We start from the raw sequence: 27328 nt of genomic DNA, 5'->3' as shown, positions 1-27328 counted from the left end.
TTAAAGCTTTTAGAACATTTGCAGAGTTTGAGAGAAATGGTTTTTGTTTAACTTCAGCTACTTCAGAAATGCCTGGGGCCTGAAGAAACATATTTTTGGATTGCTCCTAAAGAACAGGCTGAACTTTGAAGTTTGGGGATTTTTTTTCAGATCAAATGTTAAATTAATAAACACCAACATGACAAATAGGTCTGAGAACTGGGGGAAAAAAATTCACAATCACTAAAAATTCTTCTTGGATTAATTAATTGTGGCATATTGTTACTTACTCTAATATGTTGATGCATCTGGCACTTCAAGTCTGTAAGCCACGCTGCATATGTATTTTTGTATCCTAATGAAGCACTTTTGATATTATTGCCCATTTTTCCCTACAGTATAAAAGGCATATCATCACCAGTACAGCCTGGGTTAGAATGAGATCATAGCTAGTTTACTTCTGGATGGTTTAAGAAATGCACACAACAGTTCAAAGTAGCTGGAATCTAAAAGACTTTGCACACAGCTTATTTATAACCAAAATTTCATCAATGCCACTGAATTCACCTTGCACTTTCTTGTTGATTGCGGTGTCCCACATGACTTATTTTCCTTTCAGTGTATTGCAAGAAATGGCTGGATAAGGAACCTTTGAGACCCTGGGAAGCCACGGGCCAGTCGGCTGCAAGCCACACACCAACTATTAATTACAGCTGTGTGGTCAGAGCCCTCTGCTAGCACTGCAAATAGGAACAGGATTGTGCCAGCATTGCCCCATCCACATTTTTGTATTCTTGCCTCAATTTTCCTCACCCTATTTTCAGAAAGAAAACCATGATTCATTTCTAATAGGTGCCCTAGTAAATAATTAAAAAGTGATAATGTAAAACGACCTCCCTCTAACAACACTGGTAAACAAGTTTACTCACTGCTGTAGTTCCTTACCATCCCAGGCAACTATAGAGGGGGAACTACTCAATATTCTTTCCTATAGATTTTAGGGACACTTTTCAGGAATCTGGGGACTGTGCTCATCAGCAGTCCAGGAGTGTATCTGCAGGGACCACTGGAGCAAGTTTTCTTCTCCCAAGATCGCTTATGTAATTAAAAAAAATACTAAAACTCGCCCTCTCAGATCCTAGTCTATTCTCATTAACACAAGCCAGGTTAATTGCACCAGGATATTCCTACCATGGGATGGAGCTGAGAGAGGAGAGCGTCTACTGATTTTCTCCCTGTGGGTCCCGGAGCAGAATCCCCTCCCTGGCAAACATGGTCCCGGTGGAGGGCCAGGTCCTGAGCCTGCACTGATGGACAGGGTGCTTTGATTAACACCACAAGTTCCTGACCCAGAACATCAGCGCCCTGAGGAGGATTCCAGCAAACATCTGTTACCATTAAAGATTGCTGGTTGAGATCTACACCCCGAGAGGGCCAGGGCTGAAGGATTGCATAGTTCCTCTCTGAGGCTGAAACAGCACACAGATTTGAATGTTAGTGGAGCAACATTTAAGGAAATCGGCATCAGAGTGAGGAATGTGAAGTTATTCATTTAGTGGTTTCTCTAATGCTTCTCCATTTAATATTTGCAAATTTAATATTTACACATGCAAGTCTTAAAAAAATTATGTTACAAGGAACAGCTTCTGTACTTCTTATAATAAACAACCCACCAAAAATACATGGTATGTATAGCAGGGGGTTACAGCTGGGATCCTATATTACTTCTTAGAGTCACTTATCTAAGATCTAGTATCTATAAAAAGCCTCTCTGTTTGCTATTTACACAGGTGTCCTGGAGCATTATATAATCATGTAGCAGATCAACATAGCCTTAGGATCTCAAAGTATAATAAAAGTACATTAGGATCATGATGTAGAGAGAAAGAGTTGGCTACCATTTGACACTGGTCTTTTTACTCCTTCCAGAAGTTCACCTGGGCATGGAGGATGGGTGTCTTCAGTTCTCCATGAGAATAAGACAAAGAAAAAATATCCTTTTATAATCTTGCTTGCCTAAATTTTTAAAATGTACAGTCAAGCTGGCTCCTCACATAAATGTTTAACTTTTGCCACTCTTATTTACGCTATGTGGTTCCACTAAACTTGGCCACAGATCACCTACAGTAAGGTCCACGAGCCAGGGGTCTGGCAAGATCTCTACTTTCAAGGGCCAGACTTTAAAAATTAAAGCCATAGTAACTTCAACTATTCAAAATATACACCACCAAGGAGGACAAGAAGACATGAGAGATGACAGAGTCTACACAAGGCATAGATGTTCCCACATATTCTCTAACCACAGGGTGGATCAGAAAATATATTACAAATTAAGGCAGATTCTATGATAAAAATGCCCTCCAGGAAAGGCATCTATCATCCTTTAAAAAAAAAAAAAAAAAAAAAAAAAAAAAAAAAAAAAAAAAAAAAAAAAAAAAAAGGTGATGTATTATCCATAAAATCCTCCACAATGACTAATCTATCATTTTCAGTCAGCCAAATCCTGAAGACAAGGTTTGAATCCTAACAAGGTAACACCAAAATCCACTAGAATGTAAGAACAAGGCATATATTCAGTTCCTATTACATCTGGCTTCATTAGAGCTTATTCTGCTTTTAATCTGCTGTAATAAAGTCCTTACGTTTGAGCAAAGATCTTAGACTTTGACATGCCCATACAGAAACATATATTGCATGCAAATGACATGGCAAAGGCAACACAAGCACATCAGACCTTGTACTTACTATGAATGAATTATGTCCTCCATTCATGAAGTCCTACTGTCATTCTTTTCCAAGGCATTTACTATGCAGGATCAACACTGGCTCTCTACAAGAGACAACATCAGGAGGAATAAACTTCCACCTCCCACTCCCTATGCTGTGTACAGCTGCTGCTTATGCCAAGACCTTTCACCCTCACACAGTATTTAATCAGCTATTCAGATTCCCATATATGTTAGAAGACTATAGCAAAAAAAAAAAATCCATATATATATATATTATTATATTATATATAATCCATATTATAGATATATATAATTCAATGTAAATTTTCCCACTTTTACAAACATTTTAGAAAATCTTGTCACCTATTTCCAAGTACAAGCATGTCATCATGCTTACTGAGGATTGCCAGAGGTCACACGGAACGAGAATTCCACATAAAGCATATAACTACCAAGGAACTGAGGAACTGCTCCCAGACTCCTGTCACTGGATTTTGCCTACTTGTACATATGTAAATCAACAGACACTGTGGCTTAAAATGAACATACTGTCCTTGACACTAGCAATCATTTTCCTGCTTGACAGCTATAGCAACACTAACTCTTAAAACATTTGTTTGCTGCATCTTGCACTATTTTTTCTCCACAGTGTTTTTTGGAGCTGTTTTTTAGGTTTTACTTTTAGTTCTTTAAGTCCTCAAACCTGATTTACTTACAGGCCCTTTACCCACAAATGTTCCACGTAAGATAAAATACCAAGGGATTACTCTGATCCAAAAAACATTTATGAGGTAACACATATTCTTAATTTTATATGAATGGCAATCAACACCAATGGAGACAGCTAACAAAGTCAATGAATTTGCAAACCATAAATTGGTCTTTTCCCCATTTTCTTCAAGTCTTACTAGTTCAAATCTCACTGAATAACAACTTTCTTCTTCATTCTGTGAATCCTTTTGCCTAAAGAGAAGCACGAAAATACATCTGACCAGTATTTTATAGCATTAATGACCTCAACCTCCCTGCCCCAGGTAATGGCCAGTTCAAGTTTGCTCAGGGATTACCCTTCACTCCTCCAAGGCTGCTGATTTACAAAGCAAAGAGATACTTGAGAAGCCCTAGCACTATTTGCCCACTAAGCATTGGCTCTTGGGAGATCAATAGTCATGGAAAGTAAATCCCAGCCCATACTTGAGAAAAGCTGTGTAAAGTTGCGATTTTCTGTACGAAAAACAGGAAAACCTACCAGGAGATAGGCTTGCTTGAGCAGGCAAAAGAAGAGGCAGAAAGCAACAAAGAAAGCAGCAGACAATGCTTTTAACACAGACAAGCTGCAGCTGCTGCATTCTGCTACCAACTGCCTGGGAGAAGCAGGAGGAAACCCTGAGGGATGAGTGGTTTCTGGAAGTGGTTCTTGCCATAGAACCTGTCACTGAGGTCTGGGAGTCATTGGACGAATGGCACAGAAATTATCACCTTTTATTGAGGGAATCATATCTTTCGCTCAGGGTGTTGAAGAAAATGACTTAAAAAAAAAAAAAAAAGCCAACTATAAAAAAGATGGATGGTTGGTATGGAGTGCTTTATGAAAACAGAACAAAACCAAAAAAGAACTGCGAGCCACGCTATGAACTCTACACTAGAGCTTGCATTTTTAAAATTCCTCTCAATGGATCTGGAATAAATCAGCAATGGGTCAAACCGGTTCAGAAAGTGTTTGAATAACTGCCCACGGAGTGGCCAGAGGTTCTCAGTCAGCAGAGTATTTTGACTGCTGCTGTTCAATTACCATTTGAGAAAGCGGGACTGCTGGGAAAGACAACACAAGGTAAACCAACACTGCCTACAAAAGCAATCAGTGCACCAACATCCACACTGCACAGCCCGGCACTCAGAGACGTTCCCAAAAGCAGCTTCACCTCATGCTGCTCCAAGCCAGCAGTGCTCCAAACAGCCAAAGGTAAGGGGCTGTCAACAAATCAGGAGAGCCTGAAATATCTCATTTTATCTCTATAATACAAACTGTAATTGACAAATCATTATTTTACATTTATAAAATATATGATGAGGAACATACCACATGCATTCTAGACTTTCTGTCTGCACTGGAAATCAACTGGGAAATTAGGAGGTATGGCGTAGAAACATCACTACGAATATACCATATTACTGCTTTTGCAGCTGCAGTCTCAGAATTTGTTTCACAATAATTCAGTTACCCATGTTTAAACAACCAGCCAGCAGAAGAAAGGCTGATATATTTCATATGCATTCTCTTTGAGCAGGGGGGCCTTCACGTCTGGTCGAAAAATGTCAGGCTCATATGACACCACCAGAGTCAGGAGAGATGCCTAACCATAACTAAAAGCAGAATTTGGCCAACACAATTGGAAAATACCAGCAGAGTATATACAAATGCACACACGCAATCTCATATAAGAGCAGAGCATGAGACAGATTGGATTTTTTTGATCACACCTTTAAAGAAAACGACATTTCATGTACAAACCTCTCTCTGCACTCCTACACGGATCCTTTATCCCACTGCAACATAAACAGACATACCAGAGTCTGGAGTAGGGAAGAAAGACCTTTTTTTTCCCCTTCATTGAGGATTTTAAACACAATTTGAAAAGCAAAAGAACAGATCTGGCCTGCCTTCCAAACTGACTTCAATAATAGATAAACACTTTAAATACTACCACGGTCAGCAAGTACATACATGAGCTTTATATTAATACATTTACCTAAATTTTTAAGAGAGCATCATTTTTCCTTGTTGTTCTCAGTTTCCTCTAGCATACAGTCCAGAAGAAAAAAAATAGACATTTTTCCTAATTCACCAAAACCATGCTTTTACAACGAAGATCCTAAGGGTTTAGATATTGTTCCTCACTTATCCAAAGGAAAGCAGCCTTTCTGTCAGCTTCAGTACCAATTTGTACAAGTTTTGTATTGGCTTTCTAAGATCATTCTATCAAACAAATCTTCCAGAAAGGAAGGATTTTAGCTTGCATCCTGCATGCAGTGCCTGACTTGAAGCTGCCATTCTCTTCTTCATATCTCTTTCTCTGGTGCACTTCCTCATAACACCTGAGGGCTTCAGAACTTTGCAAAAACAGAGTGGATGTCAGTATCAGAGACGAGATAACCAAACACAAACATTTGAAGCAATTACTAAAAAAACAAGACTCTGAAACAGGATTTTTAACAAAATTAAACAGATAAACTTTGGTGCAAATTAAAAACAACTCTCTTGTATCTGAGCCCATAATGACTATTTTGAATGCACATTATTTACTGCCGGCAATAAAGAAGTTTTTTGGTAATTTTTCTGTTATTGGGAAGAGCTTGAATACAATCCAGTCCAAAAAAATGCTGACTTTCCTAAATAGGGGCTGTGTTTTTGCAATAAAGAATACTGGTCAATATACAAGTGGAGGAAAACTGAACCAGATGTCAGTAATAGGACCACAGAACGTTGCATTTGCCCAGAATCGCTATTTTAAACACATGATGTTGGTCTACTGGTTTGTGGGATAATACATTCTTGGCAGCCACAAGGAGTTTCGATATGTTAGGAGGTTATCCTTGAGGAAAAAAGGAAAAAAGGAAAAAAGAAAAAAAGAAAAAACGGAAGAGAGGTGAAGAAAGGCCACTAATTCATCAAGTTACCTATAGAAAAAAAAAAAAAATCACCGCTCAAGAAATCAGTTCAAAGACAACCCAATCTCAAAACAGAAAGCTTGGTGTTCATAATTATTTTTGTTTTCTGCTTTACCTCCTTAATACAAATACTTCATTCATCCTTCATTGCACTTTGCCTTCCTGGTTTTTGTTAAGGATTCTTCCCTTCATTTGTACTCAGTTTCTGGTGAGCTCCCACCTGGCAGCTCCATCCAGCGCAGTGGGAGCGACGTGGGGGAACTGCCCCCACAGCGCCAGAGCACACAAACCCTGCTGGAAACCTTTGCTCACACCAGGATCCTGCTGCCCTCACTGGCATTACTGAAGGCAGCTGCCCCAAAATCCCTGAAGGCAGCCCTGGAAGCCATAAGCACACAAGTAACAACCCAGGACCCTGTCGACTGGCAATTTAGTAGTTACTCATCTCTGAAATGCTTCCTAGCTCAGAGTCAGAGGGGTTTCTGAGTGGTTCTTTGGTGTGTTTTTTGGTTTTGGGTTTTTCCCCCTTCTACTTGAGAAGTAGTTGTATCCGTAAGTCTTAATACTGAAATAAAACTTCAAAATATAGTCTGTATGTTTAGCCAACAAACACTTCCCTGTTTTACCATGAAGTAAATTTAAAAATCAACCCGGCTCATTGTCTGAGCAAACCCTCCTCTGAAAGATAATTAAAACCACTTCCCAATATACAACCAATGTTTTATTTTTATAGTCTATCTTCAATTATGGCATAATCCTTTCTTTTTTTTTAACCAGTGAAATATACAAATTACACAAGACAGAAATATGTACATTAAATGTACAGAACAGAGGAAAGGACATAGAAGATTTACATATCTGAACGACAAGTAAAATATTTTACATTAAATAGGGTTTTAATAGCTAGGACCATGAGATTCAATTCTGCTCAGACAGAAGTCACTAAAAAGGAACATGAGGTGATTCAGCAAATGAAAAAAAGAGATCATGGTTTTTGTACAATAAAAACCAAAGTGACATATTCAATGAATTAGTGCTTTATTTATTTCTCTTATTTAAAGATATTCTTTGCAAACATCTGAAGATGAGGGGTAAATATGTCCTTGTACAATAAATTAAGAGCAATAAAGCGCCATTAAGAAGCTGATAAATGATCAAGATGAATTTAATGATACAGCTTAAAGGCTTGTGAAAAGTCAAGGCTTTAGTACAACTAGACTAAAGTGAAAGGTTTTCCTCACGTGGTATCTGCAAAACCATTTTCTTTAACTTGTAGGATGGGACTGAGTTGGAAAGTGGCATCTAAACCAAAGATGTAATCCTGTGTAAGTACACAGCATGGGGGAACACATATTGTCTGACAAATAACAATTCTCTGTTCAAAAACTGAAAAACAAGGGCCGAATGCAGCACATTTTGGAGTTGGGAGGTGTCTCCTTTCAGCAATAATCAATAATGCCCTTAATGTGGGAGTGGAATAGAAGCGATCTCCAGACTGGTATCAATTCAAGTGCAGGGTGCTGCCTCTACAAACCACCCAAGGAAGTCCTGAAATTGGGAAGAGGCTTACTTCTTTGTGATTATCCTTAAAACTTCTGAATGTTAAAAGTTCTTTAAAAAACAATTATTAAAAATAAAAACCCATCAAAAGCTTAGAATCAATCTAAACACCTGAAGAGATCTGAAAAAGAAAAAAGGGATGAACTGCCCCTTTAATTTAGATGTTTTATTATTTTCTAAATCATTAAAATATGTATGTACAAAAAGCTTTGAAGTATCAGACACCAGAGACCACAGTTCTCCCATATATATGTAACTGCTCAAGTATAGTCTGAACAGTTGTAGTGTATATCTGCAATATATTATCTAAAGCATGTGTATTAAAGACATAGGATGATAAATTTGGTATTGCTGCAACGTTTTATTGAACTATAATAGTCAGTTAATGTTATTAAAATATGAAACTATTGTCTCAAGTGAAAGCGTTCCCAAAATCTGCGAAAAAAATCAAAATCAATCTTTCCAAGAGTGGATATCTAATGATTTATTTTCTCACATAAAATTAGAGGAGTTGTTTGTCAAGCTGTGTTTTGAAAGACAGCCAACTATTACACCATTTTAAGGCATTTTCAAATTTGGGGAACTCTCCTTTCCATGGGCTTTCCAGGCTGGGAAACCAAAGCTGTTTGTAAGCATTGCCCAGCTCCAGTGCTCCGAGCAGCCTGCCCCGGCTGCACACCCGGCAGCAGGGAAGTGCTGCTCTGGCATATGAGACACTCAAACGTCACAATTAGCTGATGAGGCCAAGCTCTGCCTTGAGGAATCTCTCTATTATTCACCAAGGCAGATTATTCTTCTGTGGGTTTTTTTTCCTGTCTTGCTTGGTTCTGGAACCAGCCCCGGTGACTCGGATAGCGCAGTTGAAGCCTTTCTGATCCTTCGCTCTTTGCCCTCTGGTGACCCTTGGTGGGCAACCAGCACCACGTCTTGTGATGAACATACCCCTTATTTACAGAGCCCTACATGCACTGAACAGATTTATACACTCTATTCTAGGAACTTCTAGTGTCTGAACCTAAAAGTCATGGACAGGTTGTGTGTTCCTCACATCCATAAGGATTGCTCTAACATCCCAAGCACATTATATGGTTGCTCTGCCTACTGCACATGTATTACGTTCCATGGATCTAAATTACGATATGTCGGATTTTCCCCTCAAACTACTCTATTATTTGTAAGAAAAGTCAATTTTTTTTTTTAACTTTGTAAAATAAATATTCTCAGATTCTCCCCCATTATTGCCAAAAATATAAGCCTCACACAGTTCTGGGATGGACGCAGAGAGGATTTCCAGGCACTTGTCTTTGCAACCTTTATATTTTTCTTTTTTCTTTCTTTTTTTTCCTTCCCTGCCCTTTTTCTTTTCTTTTTTTTTTTTTTTTTTTCCTTTCCTTAAAAGAAGACAAAAACTCGTTGGACTCTATAAATAAAGTGGAGATAGTCCTGCAGAAAGGGAGTGGGGCCTGCACCCCTTGCTGGCAGGCGGCTGCAGTTCCTCCCACCTCGTCCGTGCCCTATTTGCACACAAACTGGTCCACGATCTCTGTGCACAACTTGCATTTCACGTAGCAGCACCAGTGGAACTTGCAGTGGCAGCGCTCTCGCTGCACTGTCTTGAACTGGTCGTAGCCCCGGCCGCAGCACATGAGTTCACAGCCGTCCATGCCCTCCGAGGTCTTATTGCACAGGCGGCCCTGGGTGCCCAGGGAGCCGGTGCTCTCGTTGCGCACGCAGTAGTCGGGGCTGGGGTCAATGTACACCAGGTCGTGGATGGTGGGGGCGTTGAAGCGGCTGTTCACCTGCACCAGCTTCCCCCGGCTGTTCAGCTTCATGGCGGCGGCGCTGTCGTATTTCTCCTTCAAGGCGTCGCCCACCTTACGGAAGTCGGCGAGCTGCAGCCAGCAGGTCTTCAGGCTGCAGGAGCCCGAGACACCATGGCACTTACAGGCCACGTCAGCCAGGTTGTACACCGTCTGCGGGAGTCGGGGGGAGAAAAAAAACCATGATGAAAGACTGGCACAGCTGTGAGAGCATTTATACCCCACATCTCCTGATCTCTGTCGTATTCCCACTGGCACCTCCACAGTAGTCACCTCAGCATCCTCTCCTCTCCCCCAATACAGTGGGAAGACGAGTCAGCTGACACACCCTCCAGCACCCAAAAGAGCCAGGAGAAGGAGGAGCGGTGAGTCCCACCAGCCTTTCCCCGCAACAGAGACATCCACTACAGCACACACAGCCCAGACAGCAGCATCACTCAGGCTGCGCTCAAATTTTAGGAATTCGGTCTCACGCCAGCAAAGGATTTTGCTGTTTCATTGAGAAATGTAAAACATCCCCTTGTTTTCTATCTGAGTTACTCTGCCTATTGATCTCCACTTGAGGCAGCAATTAGGGAAAGAGTTAAGATCCCTCTTGCTCCTGGCTCAGCTGCAGCTGATTGTCTACTCTTGGCTCGGCATCCTCCTCCCAAATACTGCTCTGCAACAGCGACTTCATCCAAGAAGAAACCCCCAAACACCTATGGGTGGGAGTCAGAGCTACATAGCAATATCCTCTTTACAAAGCTTTGGCAGCAAAACCTCAGTCATTTGCCCTGTACAAATAAAATAAGAGTCAGTGTTGACACTGCCCCAAAAATCCTGGTGTCTGACACATTAGATGATACCGTAGACAGCTTCCACCCAGCAGTTACAGAGTCTTAATGCTGCCAAATGGCACTGCAAAGATGAGGCTGAGGAAGGAAAAAACTCCGTGAGTCTCCATAAGCAACTGTGAAAGTGTCGTTTTTCTTCTTGCTAATAGTAATTGGCCTATCCATTGCTTTCAGACACCCTCCTCTTACATTTAAATACTATTAATTTTCAATTATCTTTCATCCTTCTTCACCTTAGAACACAAGTGTGAAGTCTCAGCCGACTATTGCTGGCACTTCAAGCTCTAGGAAAATAATGATTTTGGCTCTTTGTATTCAGACTCTCAAAAAAAAAAGTTTACACCCATTCATTTAAAGCATTTTTGAGATTAAAGAAACCATGAAGACATGTTCAACCACAGAAGACCATGTTTTCTAATAGCATAGAGAAGCTTTTCACATACTCTTAAACCAGGCAAAGAAAAAAAAGTCAGAACAATCCTGTGGCACAATTCCAGCCTGGAAAGCTCAGCACACCCCTCTTCCTTCCAACACACACTGTCCTGGTTGGAAATACCAACTAATAAAATTCTGTTCTACAGAGAATCCACAGCGAGCGGGGCACTTTTCAGGAAACAATACAGAGGGAAACACAATGCCTTTGGTCCCAGCCTCCCCCATGAAGAAAGCAACAGGACTGTCAGACAACCAAAACCAACACCAGCTCACACACTCTCCACCCACCCACACCCCGTATTTGCCATTTTCTTGTTTTGTGCACCAAAACAAAGACCAGCCATGGTGGCTGCTCTGTGCCCTGCTGACCCACGCTTTTCCCAAAAAGAAGGGATGAGGAGGAGCCTGGCGGGACACGCTGCTGCGCACTCACCCTTCTGCCGGCCTCGTTGTTGTGCAGGTTCATCATGATGCGGGCGCTCTCGTAGGAGCCTCGCTGGTAAACCCGCTCGCGCTCCCGCGCGTCCACGAACTCCTTGGCGAAGCGGTATCCGTACTCGATGTTGTCCCCGCAGCCGCCCCACAGCCAGTCCCGGGGCAGGTCCTTGGGGCGCGCGGCGCGGCTGCAGCCGCACGAGGACAGCTCGCCCTCCCGGCAGGCGCGGCTCATGGCATTGACCACGCCGGCCGCGCTCACCGCGTACGTGAACGCCGTCTCCCGGCTGCCTGCACGGAGACACAAGTGGAGTTAGGGGACACTCGCCACTCCCGGAGCACTGATGGGCCAGGAGGACAGAGGGTCTCCACGGCCACCAAGTTCACTCGCACAGTAAAAGGTAAGAGTAATCCTAAACCACGCTGCCCGTAACATCCTCACTCTCCAAGAACCAAGTGAACCCGAGCCATTGGAGCACACACGGTTTTGTCAAGAGCAGAAATCACTTCTCATTCACGCTGGTGAACGCCTGGATGAGAGAGCAGAGTGTGGAGGTGGGTCAGGGCCACAAGGCCAGAGGGGCCAAAGCAGCCATGCCTGCGTGTGAGGGGAGGGGAAGGAAGGGCAACAGGCTCTCTTTCTTTCAGAAGAAAGAGATGTTAAAAACAACTTTTAGAAGTCTTCTTCTTAAATTACTACTTCTCAAACATGACTGATGCACTTCACCCACTTAGTCAAATTCATTCAAAGTTCAAACATTTTACAAAGTCTCCTCGTATCAAAAGAAATGCAGCAGAATAACACACAACTTTCCACTCTACGCATTAGCCAGACACTTCTGGAGGAGACTATTTAAAACTAACAACAACCTGCACTGGTTATTATCCACCACTCCAGCTCTTACGAATATGGCAAGGGAGCCCACGGACAATCATTTTTACAAATTACAGGGAAGAAAAAACCCTTGGCACAAGGTGGCCTTGAAGGTTTTCTCCTGCATCTGGTGCCCTTAAATGGATATGGAAAACCTCAAGTTTCCAACTTTCCTTAAGAAAAAGTTACAATACCCTTAACGTAAGACATGGCCACATACCATCCTATTTCACAGTATCTGATCCCACCTCATTAAATGCCTGACTTCCCCAATCACTTTTCCAAGGGTGCCACAAGTTCTGAGTACAACTAACAAACTTGCAGATAAACAAACACAAAACTTGCACTAGAGAACAACATTTGAAATTTATTTTTCTCCTTAAGAGACAGCATCCCAATGGGTCTTTTCCAAGAAGCATTCTCAGAATATTCTTCATATAAGAATAGACTAAATATTTTTTTTCTGTTTATATGAGTAAAGTTTTATTCCTAATCTTCAGTCTAATCAATAGATCAAGCCAGTTTTTAATCTTGGTTTTACATGATTTTACTTTGGGAACATCATGGGCCTTTTTGAGAAATTTGGACTTTAAGAGGCTATGTTTTGGGCAAGTCATGTATATTTAGAAAGCAACATTTTTAGGCAAAATCTCTTTGTACAAGACGTATCAAGACAGGTCAAATCTAACAGGAGCTTTCAAGCACTTCTGAAACATAAATAATTTGAAGTCTAGTTCATATTTAACATCAAGATGACACCACAATCAGAGCAGCTTTGTTAATGCAATAGCTGTCATCCATGGGATTAATTTTAGCAATACATGCTGGGTTTAAATGGGAAAAATCAAGCATTTTATGTTAGGAAAGATGAGACTTCAGGAAGATCAGAAGCACCTTACACCTTTGCTACCTTACAATGGTCTGCATTCACAGACACCTGCTCTTGGAAGCATCTACATGAATTGTGGGCATAAAGGGTTACAGGAGTTACATTTTCAGTTAAAAAAAACATTGGCTTTATGTGGTGACTTAGGCCTTGCATCTACTGCAAACTATAGCAGAGGGAACCTCATACAGATTTTAATGTTCCCGTTTGCTCTGTAACACACATTTTTGGATTAATTCCTTAAGCAAAATTTCCACTATATTGAGAGGAAAGAAACGTGGTCTGCTTTGGACCACAGGACTTGCCTCTTCCGTTCCATTTTTGTTCCTTTTCATGTTTAGTTAGCTCATGCTTTCACGTGGTTAACTCTGCGCTTATTGCGGGATTTAAACTCATAAAGCTGACTATTTTTGACTAGTTTTCATTATTACCCTGGAACAAATTTTGAAGAACTTACTCTTAGAGAGAAGGAAAGGCTTGGGTACAGAAAGGAGAGTTGCCCTGCAAGTTCCTTCCTTGAACATTTAGGCAAATTATAAAATAGCATCAGCTGCTGAAGTACGCTTCAAGCCAACACTGCCTCAAGTCATTGACCCCAGAAACATATTAAGAGTGGTGTTTCCACACGGATGAGTTACTCTGAGTTTTCCTTTTTTTTTTTTATTTTTTTTTTCAGTCTTTAGGCACAACTGTGCTTTCCCTCACTGTCAAACATATCTGTCTTTTCCCACAGTCAGGATTTCTCTCTATTGTAGCCATGGCAAGCAAACACACATTCCAAACACGTTTGAGTCCCCTCTCTCCCATATATATAAAACATAGAAATGGAACTGTTCAATATACACACACTGTAGGAAGCCACCCACAGAGCAAGGCCCTGAGCTTTACACTTGATCTGAAGAAGTCCGCAAGAACAGAACCTTTTCTTTTTTTCTATACCTGAACATAAGATACAAAATGCTCTTTGTCTTGCATTTTAAAAGCATTCGACATCAGGCTGAAGGCAGAATAAACCGGACCCAAACCACCCAGAGCTGTAGGGGGAGGATTTAGTGATTTTGTCTCCTGTTAGCACTTAGCTGTGTGTGCAAAGCCCGTGTGCAGCCTGCACGGGGCTGGCCACCAAGCCAGGAGATGGCAGTGAGCACCATGGTCCGACCTGGCAACCAGCACCCAAGGAGAGCAGTGCAGAACACAGGCCCTAAAATTTTACAGTTCAATAAGCCACAGAGCAAGTTTCCAAACCCAACGGCAGGTTTATTTGTACAGCTTTAGCTAACTGCAGGGTAAATCCTGGAAGAAAGACTGTCCATTGACACACGGGGCCGTGGCTGTGCCGGCAGGCAGTGCCGTGCCCGGGAACTCTCTGGGGCGCAACCAAGGGCACACGGCAAAACCTCCCGAACAATGTGCACTCAGAGCCTGCCCCTCCTGCACTGCTGGGAGCAAGGGCTGTCTGACAGCCCATCACACAGGGCATGGCAGCCCAGAGTCAATGCAATCAGGCTCTGAAAGTGTCCACTTTTCCTTCCATGCAGAGGAACACCAACCAGCCATTACTGAGGGTCAGTGTGAGATACAACTGTTACACCTCCTTCCTTGCTCTCAGTGAATACACTCTTCATGCTCTAACTCCTGAATATGGCTATTAAACTTTGCTTCCATCTGCAATTAGAATAAGTGGCTTAATTACATGATGAATTGCTGTGTAGACATCAACTAATACAGTCATATCCAGCTAAAAGGGTGGGGTAAAGTTATTTAACTTGAAAGGAATCACCTTTAAATAGACCTGTCATACTTGGGGAGAGCAGAAACATCAATTCCAGAGACAGACACCACAAATCACAGGCCCCATCCTGTACACTCCTTCACACCAACAGTCCCCCTGAGCTAATTTTCACTTGCTTGAATAATAAATAAGGTCTGAAGGATGAAGGCCTAAATTTTAAACAGATTAATTTTCTGACATTTGTTACGTTACTAGAACAGAGAGGTGTACCAAAGAAGCTTGCTTTCATGTTTTTAGACTTTTCCTTGGGTAAGGTAAAAAAAAATCCCCCTCTATCCAGAGTTAATACTGTGCTTTTAAAAGCCTAGGGAAGTTTTTTTATCTAATATCAAATGTTCCAATGCAATACTTCCATGCTATAGATTTTTTTCTATTTTTCTATTTTCTATTTGTCTATTTTTTCTAATATCCAAATAAAAAATTCCTTTAACAAAAACCAAGACCAAATGTGACTTGATGTACTCCTTCAACTTTAAGTGGAGTCAGCTCATTTACAGACAAACCTAGACTGAGACCAATTCTAAAATTTTTTTCTTTTTCTAAAGCAGGACAGAAAACCACTGCCATAAAAACTTCACTTTACAACTCCAACTAAAAAGCAGTGCTGCGTTTTCCAGTGTACCACTCACTACTTAAAAGATCACAAGTGTCACCCAGAAAAATAGGTGTTTTTCAGTTGATCACACAAAATCAGCAATCTGACTTGAGAAAGTCAGAGGAAGGTTTCACCATGGACCCCATTCAACAGCACTGGTTAAAATTTTGACAAGGACTTTAAAATACTACGAGGTCTTTAAATGCCAGGAAAGGCAAGCAGCACATGAACACTGGAGAAGGCCATTGCAAAGAGGATCTGATAAGGGAAGGGTTGAGTGTCCACCAAGTCGTGATGTTAAACAAGAATATGTCTCTTACCAGCAACGTGACTCCATTAAATGTCAGTTACAAGGACAATCACACATTTTACCATGACAGAACTCATCTCATAAAAATTACGCTCTTATAGTAATTTAAAAATAAATCTGTTTTCCTTAAAAAGAGAGAAAAAAAAATACTGTATCTGGAAATAAGCAAGGAGGAATTGCCTATAAACACTAATCGACAGAGCAGCAATTTTCAGTTAACCTCTGGACCAAGAGCAGTTTATTATCCAGCTACTAACTTTAGAACTAGACATGGACATCTTTAATTTTACAAGACGCTGCTGGTTTTAATTCTTGTAGGTTGCCTTTGTTTTGTCTCAGGTTTTCTAAGAAAGAGATTTCAGGGCCTCATTTTTCTTTCTCCCCTATTCCCATATGCAAATATATATTCCTACTTTGTTTTCCAACACATATGGCTGGACAGTGGTGGGAAATCACCTCCAGCTAAAAATAATCCAACTCCTTTGCCAACTTTTAGAAACACTTGATTGTATACAGTACTCAGTAAGAACCTGGCAAGAGATTCAAGTGCAGAACAGTGTGTGCCATACACATCCTCAGACAAGAGTTTAATCATAAAGATGTTGCTTCCTACCTATCTGCATGACTCTGCCAAAAACAGAGTTGTTGTCCACAGTGCTGCAATTCCATCTTCTATGTCTGAATTGATACTGGCACTCCTTAATGCCCGTCTTTGCACCCTCTCCAATGAACTGCATATGGTCCTGATACAATTGGCAGAGTTTCTTCTGTCCTTGGGAAAGCCCTGCTAGCTGGCTACATAGTGGCTGGGCTCCTATAATATACACCTCTGACATCTGAACAGGGTTCATGGGGTTCATGGGGTTCATCCCTAAAGACCTGCACAAAGAAAGATTTGCATTAATAAACAGAAGACTTCAAAATAAACTAAAGTAAAAAAAAAAAAAAATCCAGACAGAATTGTATCTTATATGTGAGTATACAACTCCTCTGGTTTTGCTAACAAGTGAAGTAAAACCCCAGACACTTAAATATGAAACTTTCGTTCTAAGAACAGGACAGAAGTTACTAGTTTCCACCCATGTGGTTATCACCATACATTAGAGACTGAAGTACGACACAGAATTGGAAGACTTGCATCTAGGCAGTCTTCTACCAGCTTAAATTGACACAGTAAAAGTAACAGAAGCTCCAAACAATTGCAAGGCCAGGAAAATAAATAAAGCAAAAATGAAAAAAGCCCTCCAAATCCCAATTTGTCTTAACACATACTTTATATTTAAGTCTGGGGTTTTCAATCTGATCTACTATAAACAAATAGGGAAACCTTTAGCAAGCCAGAAGTTAGAAACTTGCTACAGACTACTTCTAGCTTCTTCCAAATTGACAACACAGAAACACACAGGCAAATATACTCATTCTAAACAAAATCAACATTGTTTTCTTAATTCTTAAAGTGCTCTTCACATGATACATTTCAATTAAAAAGTGGCTATTAATCCAAAAGGCATCACTGGAAAAAGCAGAGAAATACATATTTCAAGAATTCCCAACATCGTACACTATACAGATTATTTGCTGAAGCAGGAATTAAAATGTACTCCTTTGTAATGTAATACATTTGTAAACATTTCAGTTACAGAAAAACTTCAAACTGAAACTTTAAGTTTATCCTTGCAAATCAGTATTTTCTCTTGTTCATGCAAAACTTCTTTAAGTAAGGGAGTTGCAACATCTCTTTTAAAAGACAAACAATTACAGTAATTTAAAGATGACAAAAATCATAGAGAATCTACCAGACAGCATTCTTAAAACTGTATTTTACAAGACGAGATGTTGCACATTTACCCTTATTCGACAGACCCACTCCTTTTCCTGCACAAGATATTCCAACCAGCACACTTCTCCCCTGCTGCCTCGCTCCTGCCGCACTCCCGCAGAAACAAAGTACAGAAGAAGCACAGAGACATTGAAGCAAGCAAATCTTGACACCCCCTTTCAAAACCAAGTCGATACGAGATGCTTACCACCAAGAGCTGGCTTCTATTACAACCTGGGTAAAAGAGGAGAAAACGGCCAAAGCCACTACGAGGTACTGAGAAGCCATTGTACTGCCAACTGTCCCCACAGCACCTCCGTGGATTAATACTGCACTGGATTTCTAGAGGGGGGAGAAAAAGGATCAGATTGTTTATTGCTTCTCAGACCATTTTCGAGCATTCAAGTTTAAACAACGGAAGTCTCCGGGCCCCTTTTAACTTGACTCTGACTCGCCGGCCCTTCTCCCCGCCGAGGCTCTGGTGCCAGACACAGGCACGTCGCAGCTCCCGCTCCACCGGGCAGAACCCACCCCCGCAGGCAGCACCAGCCCGCGGACACCGCCTTCCCGGGCCGCCCGCCCGGCCCTCTGCCCCGGCCCCGCCGCTCCGCACCCCGCCCGCCGCGGGACGGGACGGGACGGGGCGGGGCGGGACCGGCCCCGACAGCTGCTCCGGACACGGGACCCGTCCCCGCTGCCCCGGGGCTGCAGCACCCCGCGGGCCCCGGGCCGGGCATTACCGCATCGCTGCCCGCGCCGGGGGCACGAAAGGCTCACGGCTGGCTAAAGGCGGCTTCAGGTTTGCAAAGCGAGCCCGAGAAGGAAGGGGGCCGGTGGCTCCCGCCCGGGGATGATGCGGCCGGTCCTTGCCCTTCCCCGTCGTCCCCTAAAACATCTCGGCGCAGCTTCGGGGCTCCCGCACTCCGTGATCGCCGAGACGGCCCCGACCTCCGCGCTGGCACCGCGGCGACTGCCCCGACGGCAGCCCCAGGACCGGTACCAGGAGCGTCACGGAGCAGCTCCGCGTCCCGACCCGGACCCTGCAACAACCGGGCTGCCGTCTTGGAAATCAAAAGCTTCCCCCGACAGGTCCCACGATCACCGTCTGGTCCTCACACGGGACTCTCTCACTCGCTCCCCAGAGCCAATTCCAGAGGGTTATTTCCCCTCCCCTCGGAAGAAAAAAAAAATAAAAGGAGAAAAAAAAAAAAAAAGAAAAAAGAAAAAAAAACCCAACACATTTCGACACTTGGGGGCTCCCTATTCCCTATTGATTCTCCAAAGGCCCTTAACGCTGAATTGGAGGTGTTCTTAATCCTAATTTATTTCTGTTTGCGAAGAGCCGGGAGGAGCGGAGCGCTGGCAGCGGGGCCGGACACGGAACTTGCCCGGCACACGCGGAGAAGCTGCCGCGGCGTGGGGACCTCCATGCGCCGCTCCCCGACACTGCTCCGCGGCTGCAGCCCGGGGGCGAAGCCTCCCCGCGCCGTGCGGGTTAAACGGGGAGATGAGCCCCCCCAAGTCCCCACTGCTGGAGGTGGGTAAACGGGGGCCGGTCCCCTGCAGCAGAAACAGCCCGCCCGCCCCACAGGGGCTCTGTCCCGGCAAAGGTGCGAACGCCGAGCGCGTCTCAAGCGAGGGACGAGGAGACGCGAGGTGGGGCGCAGCGCAAGCCGCGACACCAAACAGCGCACAACGTGCTGGGCTTTCTTCGTCAGTTCCTTCTTGAAATAACGGCAGTAACAAGCGCCATGAAACTGCCGAGCCCTAAAGAGGTCGGAGACACCGGTGCCCATGCGGGACGCCGACAGCTGTGCAGCCGCCCGGCCCAGCCGTCAGCCCGGGCACAGCGAGCTCCCGGCGGGGCGGGCGGCCGGGACAGCGCCGGGAGTGGGGCGCTGCCCCCGCTGCAAGACGAGGCCGGCAGGGCCAAAGGCCACTGCCCCGCTGCAAGGGCCCGGGTGCCCTCCGAGCCCGGCCGCCGCTACGCCGGAGCCCCTGGCGCGGCCGCGGCGCCCCGGGGAGCGCTGGCGGCTCGCTCCCAACAGGGGGCGGCCTCGCTCGGCTCTGCCCTTCCGACGGCACCTCCGCGCCCCGGCCCCGCTGCCATCCATCGCCCGCCGCGGCTGCGGACACTGCGCCCAGCAGCGAGGCGGAGAAGGCACCTGCGACGGGGTCGCGGGCGAGCCCGGCCCTTCTACACGCAGCAGCTGACAAGGTGCCACCAGAAATAAAAACAAAAAGAAAAAATAAAAAAAGGGGGAAAAAAAAAAGCTAACAGTAAAAAAAAAGATGGGAAAAAAAAAAAAAAAAAAAAAAAAAAGGGCAGACAGGCCAGCAGCACGGAGCACTGGAGATCGAGAGTGTGAGGCACCGTGTTCAACTTTGTAGGGCCGCGGAGATTGGGTTTTGGTATTTAACGCACCCCATGCGGAGCCCGCGCTCCTTGCCGAGATGAAAAGAGAGGCTTTTACAGATCCTGCACCGCGGGATCGCCTCTGATCCTGTTTTACACGGGGTGTCTGGAAAGCCTGCGAAGGCATCTGGTTTTCTAGGAGCACTACCAGCGGGCAGGCGGCATCCAGAGCCCTGCTCCAGGGGGCTGTAAACCGCGGGAGGCGCAGCGGCTCCGCGGGGACCCCCCGGCCGCCCCCTGCTCCCCGCTGCGCCTTCACAGCCATTTGGAGGAGCGAGACCACGTCTCACGTTTGCAGGGAAAGGCACTGGTCGCGTCCCGGCCCAGCTCTCCCCACCGGAGGCGCAGAGGGGTTGTGTTCCCGGGGGTGAAGGCACATCGTGTCCTTCCCTCGGCGCCCGCGGACAGCCTCTGTCCTCGGCCCCGCTGAACTCCCCGTGACCCTCCGAGCGCAGCCCATTTACCATACAATTGACAATTAAAAACAAACAAACAACAAAAAGCCAACAGCCTTTCCAACATGGAGTCCTCGCAGCGCCAAGGGGACCCCGAGGAGCCGCGCTCCTTCGCGCTGACCCAGGAGAGACCCGCTGCAGATGCAGAGTGATAATCTCCAGAAACGGAGAATAAAATTAAAGGGGGGCGGGGGGGGGCGACTCCGGGTCCTCCGCTGGCCCCCAGCCAGTTCTCCTTAAAGGTACAGGCCACCATTAGCGCCGACGTTGGGCTCCTCCATAGCAATCCTCCTCGGGAAAGTTTGGGAAGTTTGGAAAGATGTCTTTAAACTCGCGTTAGGAGCCGCTGCCAGAAGATGCACCGGGACGCAGCGGCAGAGCGAGCCCAGCAAGTGTCCCTGCGGCGGGCAGCCTCCCTTCGGGGGGAAATTTAAAAAGAGAAGGAAAACCAGAAAATACAAGAGCTTTTCCCAAGAGGGGAGCAGAGCTCTCCGCGGTGGGTGAAAGCGGAGAGGTGGGAGCGCCCGGCGGTAGCCGAGGAGGGGAGGAGAGGCCGCCCCGCGCCGGGGCCCCGCTCCCCGCCGAGCGCAGCCCACCCTGCGCGCCCGCGGCCCCTGCGGCGCGGAGCCCCCGCGCCCGGCGCGGACTCACCTCCATCGCGCGGGATCACCGAGAGGGAGCAGCCAAGTAATCCAAGCGGAGCAGGAGGAGAAACGGCGAGACGAAAGTAAAATCCTGGCTCGCAGGAGCCGGGCGGTATCTTCCCGAACCGCGGCCGGGGGAGCGCAGGGGCCCGCGGAGCTGGTGGGGGGCGGCAAGCGAGCGGCCGCCCTGTCCGGCGCAAACCGAGCGTGTCCGACTGCGGAGCGGGGCACCAGTGCAGCCTTCTTTCCAAGGTCCATCAGCAATCGCAGTAATTAGGGCTTTCCACCAGCAGCAGAAGAAGGAGGTAAAAAAAAAAAAAAAAGGCAAAAAAAAAGGCAAAAAAAAAAAAAAAAAGCCAACCCAACACACGCACACAGCGCCCGTGGGCGTGATTGTGCGGAAGCAAATAAAAATCTTCACAAGCGGCAGCGAAAGCGCCGCGGGCGACGATCCGTCCCACCAGCCCAGGTGGTGCCGCCGCGGGGCTCCCCGCGCTCCCACCCGGCTCCGCCGGCGCTCGGGCCGCCGACCGCCCCCTCCGCAGCTCGGCCCGCGAGAGGGGGACGATGGAGCCGAGCGGGTGCAGGGCTCCCCCCTGCCCGCCCCCCTTCACTTGCTTAAAGGCTGGGCGGTGCAGAGCCGGGGGTCCGCCGCTGCAGAGCCATCCCGGGGCCGGCTCCCTCCATTTTACACTGAGAAGAAAAAGCCCAAACAGAAAAAGAAGTTTCTGCAGAAGCGGGAAGGGGGGAGGGGGGCTGTGCACGCGTGTGTCTGTCTTACGGGGCGACTGATCCTGCAAGGCGAGCAGGGGCAGGGGGAGGGGAGCAGTCCGGGCTTCAGGAGCTGCGGCTCCCCCAATCCATCGGTGCCAGAGGCGCCCAGCGCCGGGGAGCGGGATACGCGGGAGAAGAGCCGGGAGAGCAAGCCGGGGCAGGCGGCGTCGCGGCAGCCGACCCTTCCTCCGCGGGACTCTGCCCCCGCCCGCTGCAGCCGGCCCCGCTCCCCCCGCGTCTCTCCCTCGCTCCTCTTCACCCCGCTGCTTAAAACTGCGAAAGAAAAAAAAAAAAAAGAAAAAAAAAAAAAAGGGAAAGAAAAAAAAAAAAGTTAAGAGAGCCAACGGCAGCTGGAAAACTTTCTCGGCAGCGCATGCGCCCAGGGCCGGCCTATTGCAGACGGGGCTGGATTTTAAAGCTGTACGGCAGCGAGCGGGACCCCGCGCGGCCCCGGGGCGGGCAGCGAGCGCCCGCGGTGCGCGTCCCGTCCGCCACCCCGACTCCCGCAGCACCGAGCTGTTCTCGCTGATCAAGCTCGGCGTGAGGCGCCGTGAGGGCAAACTCCTCCTGCAGAGCAGTGCCCCGTGCGCCCATCCCGGCCGGCGGGGTGCGTGCGGGGGTGCACGGCCCCTCCAGCACCGCCGGCGGCTCACGCTGAGCCGGGATGGGGGCACATGTACACACCTATACACACATGTATACCCATATACACACGTGTACACCCATACAAACCCATGTACACACCCCAGTACACACCCGTGTACACCCATACACATCCGTGTACACCTATATACACACCCATTTGCACCCATGCATACCCATGTACACCCATACACACACGCAGGCTCTGCCGAGCCGGCCCAGCGGCGCTCCTCCTCGTACACATGTGCACACAATGTGCAGCGCACATGGCCGCGCCGAGGGGCTGCCCCGGCATTCCTGCTGGGCGGCTCGGTGACAAGTCCTGCTTGTCGCACACTCTGAGGCGCGGAGGTGGCCGCGTGTGCCGCCTGACAAAGAGGGGACCGGCCGAGCTCGACGGCTCGTGTTCCTCATTCTGCAGCGGCTTTTGCCGCTGTAAATTTTGCAAGTTGTTGATAAAACTATTTGGATTAAATCAACTAAGATCCAGTGAGAGCTGCAGGGGAGAGGGGCTTCGCGGACCCTTTGCACCTCCCCGTTCTTTCCCCGCTCTGCAGCCCTCGCGTTTTTATTGCCCGTCTCCCGCCCCGCGTGCACCCAAGCACAGGAAATGGGAGCGTTTCCCAGCCACGCCGTAACTCCGCAGTATTTCCCCTGTATCCGTCTGCAACTGTGGGTCCACGAGGGGATGCGGGGGAGGGGGCACATTATCAAAGCAGCCCTGGGAAATCCAGCCAGGCTGCGAGAGCAGCTCCGCTATCAATAAATGCATTCACTCCTTCAAAGCCATTCCAGTGCGAACCAAATCCCTTCAGGAGGCCGGCGGGGGGAAAGGCACATCCCGGCCGGCCCGAGCCGCTGCCGCTGCCCACCTGCTCCCGAGCCAGAGCTCGTCCGCCCCGCCGAGGCGCTGCCCGTCAGGTAAGCGCAGCCTCCTGCGGCACCGGCGGCGCCCGAACGGGCCGGCTGCTCCCGCCAGGCCCCGATGGCCACGGCCTCCCCTCGGCCCTGCGCCCCCCGGGCCGCCCCCTCGTTGCTCTGCGGGGCCCGACCGGGAGGAGTCCCGCTGCAGGGGCCGCCGAGAGGGGCGCGGCGCTGGGAGCCGACGGCGAACGCGCGGGCGGCGCGGAACAGAGCCCGTCGGGGCGGCACGGAACGGAGCCCGTCGGGGCGGCGGGGAACGGAGCCCGTCGGGGCAGAACAGAGCCCGTCGGGGCGGCACGGAACGGAGCCCGTCGGGGCGGCGGGGAACGGAGCCCGTCGGGGCAGAACAGAGCCCGTCGGGGCGGAACGGAGCCCGTCGGGGCAGAACAGGGCCCGTCGGGGCAGAACAGAGCCCGTCGGGGCGGAACGGAGCCCGTCGGGGCAGAACAGGGCCCGTCGGGGCAGAACAGAGCCCGTCGGGGCGGCGGGGAACGGAGCCCGTCGGGGCGGCGGGGAACGGAGCCCGTCGGGGCAGAACAGGGCCCGTCGGGGCGGAACAGAGCCGGTCGGGGCGGAACGGAGCCCGTCGGGGCGGCGCGGAGCCCCCTGGGCCCAGGTGAGCAGGGGATCAGCCCGGGACTCTGCGACACCTGAGCGCCCCGGCGGGGCCCGAGGCCGCAGCATCGCTCCCGGCAGGTTTCTTTACTCTCTAATATCCAAAGAGCCTTTGCGTTAGGAATCCTCACTGCCCGGGCTGCTGTTCATTCCTCGGGACTCTTGGCGAGGAATTTATAAATTAGGTGTAGCACAAGGTCCAGGGAGGGGGAAGGAATAAGGGGGCTGTTCGTTTCTTTAAGAAGACCAACCTTAGTTTTATGCCTAGTAAATAATATTTTATTGCCTTTGGTTTACTGTGGCATTTCAATTATCCCCTTTAGGAGTCTGCAAACTGCGTAGGTTAAAGGTCATTTCTCAAATCACTAGAATTAGTAAAGAATAGCAGAAAACTGTAAAAGGGGGAGGAGCAGCGCAGTAAAACAAGAAAGATCGCCTGAAATAAACTAATAAAGAGCTCCGAGCTGTTTACCTCTTGCATTTGTATTCCCGAATGATGTTTATCATCGTGTAATTGCATAATGTCATCGGGCACAAGAAAACGCCAAGCCCAGGACGATCCACACGGGCAGGGCTGTGAGCAGCAGCTTGGCAATGGGTGAAGCCAACACCAGATCATTTTCTTTGCCGGGATTCCTAGTCACTGCTTTTAAAGAGAGAACTGAAGAGGGAATTTATAAATCACGGGCAAATTTTCAAGCTATGGCGCTTATAAGTGGAAATAAAGGGCAGAAATCCAAACATCCTGCAAGGCTTTAAGAATTTTAATTTCTCCTCACTATTTAAAACAGCTGGGTGAAGCTAGAGGGGGGAGGAGGGAAAAGTATTGACGATGTTACAGGCATTTGTGCTGGCCAAGGCTTTGTTTTCCAGGTTTGTTAGTGATGGAGCTCTAAAGTTAATCAGACAGTTGGTCTGTCTGGCTTTACTGCCAACATCCAAGTGTTTTCTGGGAAAAAAAAATTCTCATAGTAATGTCATAAGAAGTGTGACAATATCATTGAATGCCCAAAGAGCAGAACGTCAAAAAGCAGCACCGCAGGATTTTAGAGATTTAGGTCTGTTACAGCTCTACAGTTCTCTGAAGGGCAGAAGTAAATTATTTCAGGTCTATTCGATGTGTTCCTGCAGTTTTTCTGCAGGGTAATGTATTTTAACAAAGGAGTGGTCACATCAAAACCTCGCTCACCTATGTTCATTGGAACGTGTGGTGCTGTGTGATTTGCATCTTTTCACCTCGGCCAATGGCAGGGTTTTCATCATGAAGAACCCATTTGGGAAACAGAACTTTCAAGGAAAGGAGGTGTTCTCCTATATGCATTTTTATCTCATTGTGGAATTTGAGTATATAATTATGACAGATCTCACACTGAACCATTGTGACGGTACAGCCGATGTGTAGATGGTTTGGTATTACTACAGTGAATCTGCTTTTTTAGGCAAGGTTCATACCAAAATGCCCATTTGACAGAGTAAAGATACCATATCATTTAGAACACGTAACCTGCACTCTGCCCACCAGACCATCTACTTCAGGAATGACTTTATTTTAAGCTCCTAAGGATTTAGATGTAACTGCCTTGAAATCACATATGTACTTTCCTAAGGCTGATTTCTTTCCCAAAACATGCTGTTGCTCTTTTTCTACAGGACACCCTGTCATCCAAAAGATGGCTAAACTACAAAAGAAATGCCAAAGATGACAATTTTATGCCAATTTTTCCAATAAGTGTTATTTTTCTAATCCTCATCCAGCAGAGGCAAGAAATAGCATGGGAAACACTCTTTAGACAATAATTCTGTATTTCTAGTTTGCCTAAGTTCTGAACAGACTTTGACAAGTTAAGAGACTAGAAGACAAAGACAAAAGTATGGATGTGTGTCCATGTATGGACATACCCCTGCCCTGTTCCTCTCCTGTCTCTCAAATCACAAATTTATGATGTTGAAAGATGCCAGCATATTTGGGAGCAGGAATAAACCACTAGAGAGGAAGAAATGAGAGTCTAGATTAGCATTCATCTTTACCAGATGAAGACATTTTAGATGCAGTGAGATGCAAATAAGAGGCAGCAGGCAAGAGAGGAAAGTTTAGAGGGTAATGAAGTGTAACAAATTCAGGTGAATACACCAATCTCCACACATGAAAAGCCTGTAGAAAAAAAGATACAACTTTACATTTAAATTGATGATAAGTATACAGATTTACTATACTAGTAAGGAACTGCATAGCAAACAGCCCTCATTTGTCTGCTTGATCAGCTGGAGAAAGACAGCTGTGGACTCATTTTTCATGTGCAAAACAGGTGGGTTCTTTCCATTTCCTTCTTTTGAGGTCTAATAAACTCCAGTGCCACTGCAGAAACCACAGCCCAGGTACAAGACCTTTGCTGTGTCATGGAGCAAAATAAAGAGACGAGAAAATAATTTAAAAAAAAAAAAAAAAAGGCAGAAGTAACTAAAAGCTATAGAACTAGAGTGCCAACTGGATGAACATCTATTGTAGCATGGGGGTCCACTGCCATGAGCTCAGCCGGGTTGAAGATGGTCAAAAATGCCCTCTCACAAGAGCAGGGAAGGCTGTGTGGCTGTGTTTTGGTGCCCCCCAGCAATGATTGCTGTTCTGGAAGAGTGGTGCCATGGGCAGTAGCTTGTGCCCTGCCCTGCCTCTGGCACACTGAGCTCGGTGAGCTGAGGTGCAGGTGCTGATGGCAGTGAAAGTGTCCGAAGGTTTGCAAGTAGGACATGACTCCCATGCAGCCAACAGGACATGGGAAAGCTGTCTGGACCTCTGGAGTTGGAGAGACTGTGGGAGGGTTCTGCCATTTTTTAATTTGGTCTCTGGAATAGTAAGGTTGTTGAAGGTTTAAAGGGATAAATTTACCTCCCTAAAAGAATGTGCTCTTTTCTCTCCTGTGCTGCCTCTCTCTGGAGCACGTGTCTCCTCATACCTTGTACCTTTGTCTCTGTGTGTGGGTCTTTATCTCAGTGATACCTCGCCCATCCACATCTCGGCCATCCCCCTGCTGCCACCATATGTCATTGGAATGTTTCAAGTAGTGAGTCTGGTTTACTTAAAGAATAGTGCTTTTAGAGGAATAATACTTTGCTTTGTTTCC

At 46.8% G+C, this 27328-nt stretch overlaps 1 protein-coding gene across 1 annotated transcript; it reads right to left on the bottom strand.

Annotated features, from left to right (window-relative positions):
* Positions 1-7135: 7135 nt before the first annotated feature.
* Positions 7136-21603, bottom strand: WNT5A (Wnt family member 5A). The gene is made up of 5 exons (XM_066326742.1): positions 21262-21603; positions 17948-18081; positions 16534-16799; positions 11462-11754; positions 7136-9910 (listed from the first exon to the last, which is right to left on the bottom strand). Exons 1-5 carry the CDS (start codon positions 21265-21267, stop codon positions 9452-9454), a joined length of 1158 nt encoding a protein of 385 aa, XP_066182839.1. The 5' UTR covers positions 21268-21603; the 3' UTR covers positions 7136-9451.
* Between the last annotated feature and the right edge of the window lie 5725 nt (positions 21604-27328).

Source organism: Sylvia atricapilla, chromosome 11 (genome assembly GCF_009819655.1).
Source record: "Sylvia atricapilla isolate bSylAtr1 chromosome 11, bSylAtr1.pri, whole genome shotgun sequence".
In the NCBI taxonomy this organism is placed as follows: domain Eukaryota; kingdom Metazoa; phylum Chordata; class Aves; order Passeriformes; family Sylviidae; genus Sylvia; species Sylvia atricapilla.
The sequence above is the reverse complement of the archived record's forward strand: the minus strand, read 5'-3'. Positions and strand labels throughout refer to the sequence as shown.